A 10,416-nucleotide genomic window follows, 5' to 3' on the forward strand; every position below is an offset into this window, starting at 1 on the left:
CTATCCTAGCTTTTGCCCTGAGCCAGAGCTCATAACACAGGTTCCTGGCTATCGAGTCTGAATCCGCACTACCCAACTTATAATCTGTCTGCAGACACCTGTTAGGAAAATTGCTGATCATGGGCAGCAGGATCTGAACTTGCTTTACCTTCTTGTTCGGAGCACAGGGACCGCCCAGCTAGAGGAACACCAGCGCACTGCGTCCCAGCCCTGGGCGAGGGAGCGAAGGATTTGTTCTCGGTGCAATCCTGCTGGCGCTTTTCCGGGGTTCTGCGCAGATCCAGCTCCCCATCTCTGCTCCTTACACACAAAAGAAAACAACTCTCGATTGGAAGTTGTGGAATTTTCTCAGCTCCTACGAGGCGCGGGGATTCTCCAGCCTCGGCCCTCCTCCTGCCAGCCTGAGTTCTCCTGCGCTCGCCTGCCCTGCTCGGGACTGCAGCCACTCAGTCGCAGCTGGGTCGGTTCACCCCGCCTTTGCCCTCACCTTTCCCCGGGGCGGATTTGGTGAACTTGGCCTCAAGTCCAGGAGGTCTGTCTTCGCCGGGCCATCTCTCGCGGAACCGGGGGATAGAGAGCAAAGGGAGAAATTCGTGGAAGGAAAGGGAGGTAGGGTTGGTGCAAATGCCCAGAGTATCAAACTTGGGGGTGGCACAGTAGGTGACAGCAGCAGCTGCAGGTGGTGGCTGGGGACCCGCGAGGGGGCGCCCCTCTGGGTAGGGTCTGGCTGTGAGGGCTTGCAAGCCTGGGAGGCGGCGGAGAGACCCTGGACGCTGTTCCTGCTCCCTCGCCACCAAAACTTCTCCTCCAGTCCCCTCCCCTGCAGGACTATCGCCCGCAGCCTCTGCACCTGTTTTGTTGTCTTTAAGGGTGGGGTTTGCCCCGCTCCCCAAGCTCCCGTCTCTGATCCTCCCACCCTCACCCGCCCACCCCGCGAGTGAGTGCGGTGCCCAGGCGCGCTTGGCCTGAGAGGTCGGCAGCAGACCCGGCAGCGCCAACCGCCCAGCCGCTCTAACTGCTCCGGCTGCCCGCCCGCTCGGCGCGGGCTGACCTGGACCCTAGGAGCCGACGGAACCGGACTTGCCTTTGGGGACCTTCCAGGGCCCTCTCCAGGTCGACTGGCTTATCATCGGACAGACAGACTGCACGAGTCTTGTTTCCGCGTCTCCGCAGAAACCCGAGGTCCGGGTCAGTAAGTGTAATTCCTAACTCTGATTCACCTCCTGGGAACAAGAATATCCCTAGAGGAGCGCTCGGTTCCTATGAAGAGGGACATGAGGAGGTCCTCATGAGTGTATGGACTTTTTCCTCCTCCCTTAGGCGGGAGGTGGAGGTTTGGAGGATGTAATACCATCCCCATTTTCTACTTTCGCTAGATGTTCCCTTTTCTGTTGAAGATTATTTACTATTTCCTTGACCCTTCTTTAAGATAGGTCATTATCTTTCCAGAACAGTAAGTTGTTATTGTTCCTACCTCTTTAAAAATCAAACACTTGTCTAAAGCAGAAGGTCCCACTGGATTCTCCAAAGCTGTTCAAGAGGAGACACATTCATTTCAGCGTTTGCTCATTTTCCATCAGAAAGGCTCACCCACTGGCAGGAGCTTTTGGTGATGGGGAAAGAGGCAAAACTAAAAGCTTTAAGACATTTTGCAATAGGTACACATCATTTAAAATTCAGTGACATGAAATGGAGATGCTGCTTCCAAAGAAAGACTTCCCACACCCTTTGATGAATATTTTCAACTTTCTACTGATTACTCAAACAATCATGTCATGTATGTAGCATTGTTGAAACTTCCCTTCTTCCCCCTTCCACACCCCCATTCCTAGAACTAATTAGTTTAGGCAAATACAGTGCTTTTGATTTCTGAGATTGATTTTTGAAATATTTTTCCCTGGGGAAAATGTTCTGGAAGATATTGTGCTTGATAAGATGTGCAGCTTTACTAAGGCCAACCTGTGGCAATATTGTTGCAAAAAGCCCCCAGAGATTTAAATATCTCCTCAAAGCATGAACTGGTCTCTGACTCAAATAATTTGAAGTTCTTTGAATCTTGGGTGGTGGGGTTTCAGGGGAAGCCCTGAAACTCTTTTCCTATTCTGCAAAGAAATGTTTCTATAACAAAGTTTCTAAGGATTCCCTTATTCAGGAAAATTGTACTGGTAAAAGTTCTCTTTAAATGTCTTAAGTAATGTAAATATCTCATTTTGCCTTATTTCAAAGAAAGGTTATTCCCTTGTCTTCTTGCTGTTTCCTTTGTGTGCTGTTGATGGCAACTTCCTGTGTGTACCTGTTTCCTCTTCCACTTTTCCAGAAGTGCTGTCATGAAATGATGCATTTTCTGCTCTGGGTAATGCTTGACCTGGCTAAAGGCCAGTAACCTGCTTAAGCACAGCTAACACTGTGTATATTCCAATAGCTTGCAGATCTATAACCATTCCTACAGAGAAGTTGTAAATAACAGCGTTTCAAAATTTATAAAACAAGACTGAGAAGAAAAAGCAAAGCAAGTCAATAAATCAAGTATATTCCTCCTCCTAGTGTCCTTCAATCTCATGCTTCCCCTCAATTTAGTCAGGTATAACCTCCAAACTCCAGCCTCTTGGAGTCTCTTTAATTCTGTAAATGGCTTGTCAGGATTGAGTAACTGTACTCTGCAACCAGTCTCTTTCTTAGTCTAGGGGAAATGGTGTGGCCTATCAAATATACAGTCCAAGATTTGAATGGTTTGTTTCAGGTTACTCTAATTAGTAAGGAATGGAGGCACATGTGAAAAGAGGCTGGGGCTCCTTGGAACATTCTATGTGAAATTTATGTGGAGGGAGCTGGAATATATCCGTACAGCAAACACTTGGGTACATGGAAACTCCCATGTCTCTCCACATAGTAAGGCTCCTGTGGAAGGGAGAGTGGTGATAGACAGAGAGACAGGGAACGAGGGGGAAAGAAAAAAAAAAAGTGAGAGAAATGGAGAGGGGGAGAGAGAGTTGGGGGAGCAGAAACCTTTGAAATGGAAAGTTTTCTTTATGGGGTATACTGACAATTTAAAATGTTATAATCAGGAATTAATTTAACAGGGTCTCAGGACAATTTTTTTTTTGTATAAGCAGTTATTTGATTAAGAATAAGAAAATAAGCGTATGGATGTTATGTCATAGGAAAGAATCCTACACTGGCAGTTGTCTTCAATAAAGGAAAGGATCAAAATTATACTTTCCATTTTGCTGACATTTGATTATTCAGTAAAATTGCGCTTTCCTTTAGCTTTATGTTTGTTCTGCCAAATTGCTGAGTACCTTTAATGTACTAGATAGTGTATTAGGGATTAAGCAATGGAGGAAGAAGGTCCAGGTTCTGTCTTCAAAGAGATTGCTGTGGTGGGTAAACGAAGGAAAACAGTCACAATGTGGCATGTGGTACATGCAGTATTAGAAGTGAGCACAGGGGCTTTGGGTAACTGAAAGGCTTCCCAGTTTAAAACAGCGAGGGCAGAGAGGCATGAGAAAGGCTCAGGTGTTACTGGAATTGGAAGTAAGGCAGTATGACAGAAGTGGACAGTATATATTGGGCTGTCAGGAGAGATGAAACCAGAGGGATATGCAGGGATGAGTTCAAGAAAAGCCTCGAACGTCAGACTAAGGAGTTGGGATTTTCTTCTATAGGCCAGTGTTGTCAACCTGTGGGTACAGATCCTTTGGTGGAAGAGCAAATTGATGGAAGCATATATGTATGTTATTATCAGATCATGCAAAACAGAATCTATTCAAGAATGTAAAAATGGAGGAATTTAATGCAGACAGTTGATTAAACAAATGATAGAAGCCAAACAAGGGATGTTGAGACTACCTAGAGATTAGCGAGAGCAGGGAGTCATTACTGCCTCCAGCTGGATGGATATGAGGAAGAGGTAGTGTGACCAAGGCCCCCGGACCAGGGACATCCTCTGGAATCAGAATCACAATAGGTTTGTCCTATGAAAACCAGAGCTACAGAACTGCTGCAGAGGCACTGCCAAGAGCAGGGAGGGAGGAAGAAGAATATAGTGGCTTCTCCCTTCTTGCTGTCCTCCAACTGCCTGCCAGTGCCTCCCACTGACCAAACCCAGCCAGAATACCAAGGACTTGGAGCCTGAAAATGCAGTCTTCAAGAGTCAGCCCTCCTGTGGTACAGAGCAGAACAGAACAGAGGAAGGGTAAGGGAAGGAGCTGGGGGGCACACAGGCCCAACCAGGCGTTATCTGTGGGCTTAATAAATATATGACTCTCCTACCAATGGCATTAGATGCTATTAATTACAAATACATTCATTGAAAGGTTCATAAAAACAAATTCATAAAAGAAGCTCTGAATAAACAGTGGCAGCCTTCTGTGATTACGAATACATTTGAAAGATACTACCACTATGGTGTTGGGCTCTGAATGCTTTAACAGAGTGAAAAAATGAAACTTATATTAGAAAACAATACATTATATTGTTTCAAACATTCTGGAGACATTGAGGAAAGCAATATGATCACATTCAAATTTCAGAAAAAATAACATTTTAATGAGTAGGTATTGTCCAGTAAAATGTGAGAGCCTTGGAATAGAGGTACTATCCTCTTGTCTTCACCTGGCAAAAACCCTACTTCAAGACAGGTTTTTAAATGCATGATGAATGCAGGTTTGAAGAAGTATAGGCACCAGGATAGTAAAGCCACCCTGGCATTGAGTGGACACTCAATTATTTCTGGTAGGTGAATAAATTAATTAATAAATAAAAGCAAAAGAGGATGGGAGGTAAGTTAGAAGACGATTAGAGTAATTATAATAAGAGATTAAGAAGAATAAAACCAATGTTGTAGCAATGATGAGAAAATCACAGGTGGAAGAGATATGTAACATACTAGTCTGTGGGGTCTCTAAATGTGGGGGCTAACAGAGATTTCGAGAAAGCATGAAATGCTATATGTTAGTTCAGAAGTTTATTTAAGATCATTCAAAAAAGCAACTGTTCCAAGCCAAGGGTCCTTAGACCACTGAGTGGATTTTTAAAAAAAACCTGTGGTATGTAATACACCATGGAATACTACACAGCCATAAAAAAGAATGATACAATGTCTTTTGCATCAAGTTGGATGGAGCTGGAGACCATTATTCTAAGTGAAGTAACTAGGATGGAAAATCAAATACCATAGGTTCTCATTCATAAGTAGGAGCTAATCTGTGGGTACACAAAAGTTTACAGAGTAGAATAATGGACTTTGGAGACTAAAATCTGATTTTACTGCTATATAATTCATCCATGCAACCAAAAAACATCTGTACCCCAAAAGCTATTGAAATTAAATTTTTAAAAGGTAGCTCTTCTACACATTTTAATACTATTTTTAATACTAAATCCTGCACCAGGAACCGAATCTGCTTGATTCATCTCAGATAATTCATAGTCCCAAGGTTCAGGTACCAGACAAATAGTTTTAATATGTTCCCCTTTCTTACACAATTTGTTGCTGTATATTTATAAATTTGAAATAGTCAAGATATTGAAAGAAACTTTACTTTTTTATCTACCTGAAAATTAATTCAATGAATTTATAGTGGTTATAAAATTCATAAAGTTTATAATATTCATCCCACTTAAAATGAAATTAATCCATTTGGTAGCATTCACTTTGAAATTGTGTCTATACTATAGGTATTATACTTTATCATCATAGCATATATTTCGGAGACCCGATTTAATTGATCTAATTTGACAATAGACTTATTAAAAGGTCTGTTTCATTCAAATGTTTTGCTACGCACAATTTTAGAGAGTAGAGGATATTTTGATCCCCAATCAAAATTAAACCAGTCCATTTGTGAAATTTATTTGCTTCACCTTTGTGTTTTCCTCGTTCCATTCGTTTTGTTGTTGTTGTTGTTGTTGTTTTTCTTTTTAGGTTGTAGACTCTTGTGCTGGTTGCAGGCCAAGTGGAACTGTACTGAAAATGGGTCCAATAGGTACAGAGGCTGATGAGAACCAGACAGTGGAAGAAATGAAGGTGGAACAATATGGGCCACAAACCACTCCTAGAGGTGAACTGGCCCCTGATCCTGAGCCAGAGCTTATAGATAGTACCAAGCTGATTGAGGTACAAGTTGTCCTCATATTGGCCTATTGCTCCATCATCTTGCTTGGGGTAATTGGCAACTCCTTGGTGATCCACGTGGTGATCAAATTCAAGAGCATGCGCACAGTAACCAACTTTTTCATTGCCAATCTGGCTGTGGCAGATCTTTTGGTGAATACTCTGTGTCTACCATTCACTCTTACCTACACCTTAATGGGGGAGTGGAAAATGGGTCCTGTCCTGTGCCACCTGGTGCCCTATGCCCAGGGCCTGGCAGTACAAGTATCCACAATCACCTTGACAGTAATTGCCCTGGACCGGCACAGGTGCATCGTCTACCACCTGGAGAGCAAGATCTCCAAGCGTATCAGCTTCCTGATTGTTGGCTTGGCCTGGGGCATCAGTGCCCTGCTGGCAAGTCCCCTGGCCATCTTCCGGGAGTATTCACTGATTGAGATCATTCCGGATTTTGAGATTGTAGTCTGTACTGAAAAATGGCCTGGTGAGGAGAAGAGCATCTATGGCACTGTCTACAGTCTTTCTTCCTTGTTGATCTTGTATGTTTTGCCTCTGGGCATCATATCATTTTCCTACACTCGGATTTGGAGTAAACTGAAGAACCATGTCAGTCCTGGAGCTGCAAATGACCACTACCATCAGCGAAGGCAAAAAACCACCAAAATGCTGGTGTGCGTGGTGGTGGTGTTTGCGGTCAGCTGGCTGCCTCTCCATGCCTTCCAGCTTGCCGTTGACATTGACAGCCATGTCCTGGACTTGAAGGAGTACAAACTCATCTTCACAGTATTCCACATCATCGCCATGTGCTCCACTTTTGCCAATCCCCTTCTCTATGGCTGGATGAATAGCAACTATAGAAAGGCTTTCCTCTCTGCCTTCCGCTGTGAGCAGCGGTTGGATGCCATTCACTCTGAGGTGTCTGTGACATTTAAGGCTAAAAAGAACCTGGAGGTCAGAAAAAATAGTGGCCCCAATGACTCTTTCACAGAGGCTACCAATGTCTAAGGAAGCTAGGGTGTGAAAATGTATGAATGAATTCTGACCAGAGCTATAAATCTGGTTGATGGCGGCTCACAAATGATAATTGAGTTCACATTTTAAAGAAGAGGATCTAAATGGAAGCATCTGCTGTTTAATTCCTGGAAAACTGGCTGGGAAGAGCCTGTGTGAAAATACTTGAATTCAAAGATAAGACAGCAAAATGGTTTACTTAACAGTTGGTTGGGTAGTAGGTTGAATTAGGAGTACAAGCAGAGAGAGGTACTTTTGACTATTTTCCTGGAGTGAAGAAAACTTGAACAAGGAATTGTTATTATCAGCATTGCTAGGAGACGGTGGGTAAATAAGTTGATTTTCAAATCTTATTAGGACCTGGATTGGGGAGCTGTGTAGTTCACTGTTCCCTGCTTGGCTGATGAAAACACCGCTGAACAGAAATTTCTCCAGGGAGCCACAGGCTCTCCTTCATCGCGTTTTGATTTTTTTTGTTAATTCTCTAGACAAAATCTATCAGGGAATGCTGCAGGAAAAGATTGCCAGCTATATGAATGGCTTCAAGGAAATAAACTGAAACTTGCTATATAATTAATATTTTGGCAGATGACAGGGGAACTCCTCAACACTCAGTGAGCCAATTGTTCTTAAAACCAGTTGCACGTTTGGTGAAAGTTTCTTCAACTCTGAATCAAAAGCTGAAATTCTCAGAATTACAGGAAATGCAAACCATCATTTAATTTCTAATTTCAAGTTACATCTGCTTTATGGAGGTATTTAGATAACAAGCATACAACTTGATAGTTTTATTGTTATACCTTTTTGAACATGTATGATTTATGTTATTATTCCTATTGGAGCTAAGTTTGTCTACACTAAAATTTAAATCAGAATAAAGAATAATTTTTGTGGCATGCTGTAACATTTCTCAGTATTTATAAGCAATTTTTGCACAGGTATGTAGCTCTCATGTATTTAAAGAACATTGCAGTGTTATTTTCTTTGAAATTCATCCTCCGTGGACCCATTCATACTAAATAAAACAATGTAATTACGTTAAAATGGACACATCTGGTAAGAGGCACTAAAAACATTGGATTCCCTTCATCTTGCAAATGTTGTGTTTCAACCAATTTCACATAAGTTATTTATCTTCTTTTCAAAATAATTAACTATATTTTTATATAACATGAATATACACATAATAAAATTGTTCCTGTAAATTGTAGAACATAGATGCTACAGTATTTTTATTTAATTATTTTATGAATAAATTTGTTATTTCAATAATACCCAACCAAAGATGCTTAAAAGCCTTCTATGTTCATAAAAAATAACAACTGAGATGTTAAAGTAGTCATACGTCTTTAGATGGTTTTAAGTTTCATTACAGTCATATTTTTGTAAATATGACAGAATTTGTGAATATATTTTTTAAAGCAAAATCCTCAACTTGCTTATTATATGTAGTTACAACATTAATTTTATGAACTGGAGAGCTTCACTTTATGGATATATTTAAAATTCATACCATAGCTCCTATTAAATTCCTTCCATGATAGATATAAAAGACTGGTTTTTAAGTGCACTGCACTTCTGGAATACTGAAAAAGAATGAAAGCAATATGTAGATTAGGTGGAAGTCTTTAAGAAGTGAACAAAAAGTAATGTATATCTGTAATATATAATCAAATGATTCATTTTTCTGTTAGACTCAGCAAATTGTTCAAAAATAACTTTTTGTCTTTTAAGTAGCAGTTACTTTGCTTAAGATGCTAACAGGAAACTATGGTTAAAGATGTACCCTCCCCCTTGGTGAAGTATTACACTGTAGGAAATGTATATGCTACTGTGTTACATGTTGTATTAGTAAATCATTAGAATCCAATTAATGATTTAATTAACACATAACTTATCCAATTCATTATGTCAATTCATTAATAAAATACTTTTTATGTAGTGGCTTTATGTTGAAATTAAAAAGTTGGGAAAATTAGAGAAATTGTGTGGAATTTTATATCAGAGTGCTTGTCTAAGACAAGGCTGTAAGACTAGTGCAACTAAAAAAGAAAAATAAAGGCGGCTGTTGCACAGTTAGTCAAGCTCTCTTTACATTCTGTACCTGAACCTGAGTCAATGGATCCACTCCCATGACTGCAATTACAATACATAATATGAGGATGTGTGGGTCTTCATTTTTCAGACAAGACATTTCTTCTTAACTTCAAATCTGTATCTCTACCGGCGAACAGACCATGTTCACATGGGTGTCTCACCAGCAAATCAAATCCAACATGTCTCAATCAGAACCTGCCATTTCAATGAACGCCTCATCCCAACTCACCTCCACGTTGTCCTCCTGTATTCTCTCTCTCAATCATGACACTACTATGTACCTATTTCCCAAAAGCCTTACATTTTGGAATCACCCTTTACAAGTCTCTTTATCACATGTATCTAATTAATTCCCACACCTTGTTTTAATTCCTACATGTTTCTTTAATCAACTTACTTTTTTCCAATCCCTTGGTCCAGGCTATTGTCTCCCCAGACTGCTATTATGTTTCATCTGGATTAATATAGGTGCTTCCTAATTGGTCTCTATATCTTGTTTTCTTCCCATCCAATCCGACTTTAACCCATTAGCTATAGAGATTTTTCAAAAACTTGGATTGTATCAAATCACTCTTCTGATGAAAACACTTTAACGTCTCCTTATAATTCTTATGATAAACTCAGAATCTTTTTATGACATGGAAGGTTGTTTAGAACCTGACTGTGCCTTTGTTTTTTATCTTATATACTTTTTATCCACTAATATTTGCTGCTAGATTTTAAGCATTATGAGGGCCAGGACAGGGAGTGTCTTAACCATTGCAATTATCACAGGTACTTGCAATTGTTGACACCAAGTTAGTAGTCAATAAATATCCTTCAAGGAAATTGAGTTTATGAAGTGAAGTATATTTATTAAAGCCAAGACTTGAAAATAGATCTGCAAGGTTGTAAACCATAAATGCTTCCCATTTTAATATATGTCTTTTAGGAAAAGAAGGTTTTAGCTACACAAGAGTCCAGGGAAGATGCATATTTGTTCAGAATCAGGTTGATTTTCTTTTGTTTTTTGAAGGCCATTAAACATAGACATATGCAAAAGTATGAAGGGCTCTATACATAGATTTCATCCATGGCTCACTCAAAATTAGCTAGACCTTTGTCACCAGGAAAGAATGGAGGAGGCAGTCATGATTTAGATAGCTAGAGAAGTCATTGCAGATATTTCTAGCAGAAAGTTATTTAATTCAAGA

The 10,416-nt window shown here is 40.5% G+C and overlaps 1 protein-coding gene across 1 annotated transcript; it reads left to right on the forward strand.

The window, feature by feature from the left end:
- Positions 1 to 751: 751 nt before the first annotated feature.
- Positions 752 to 9,106, forward strand: NPY2R (neuropeptide Y receptor Y2). Its single transcript, XM_033215545.1, has 2 exons — positions 752 to 1,192; positions 5,927 to 9,106. The coding sequence occupies exon 2, from the start codon at positions 5,975 to 5,977 to the stop codon at positions 7,118 to 7,120; it is 1,146 nt and encodes a 381-aa protein (XP_033071436.1). The 5' UTR covers positions 752 to 1,192; positions 5,927 to 5,974; the 3' UTR covers positions 7,121 to 9,106.
- The last annotated feature ends 1,310 nt before the right edge of the window (positions 9,107 to 10,416 follow it).

The sequence above is a fragment of the Trachypithecus francoisi genome, unplaced genomic scaffold, assembly GCF_009764315.1.
Source record: "Trachypithecus francoisi isolate TF-2019V2 unplaced genomic scaffold, Tfra_2.0 Lachesis_group1, whole genome shotgun sequence".
NCBI lineage: Eukaryota > Metazoa > Chordata > Mammalia > Primates > Cercopithecidae > Trachypithecus > Trachypithecus francoisi.

What these genes read in the sequence shown, in the direction of transcription:
- NPY2R (XM_033215545.1), top strand. Translation starts at nt 5,975, where the DNA reads ATGGGTCCAATAGGTACAGAGGCTGATGAGAACCAGACAGTGGAAGAA.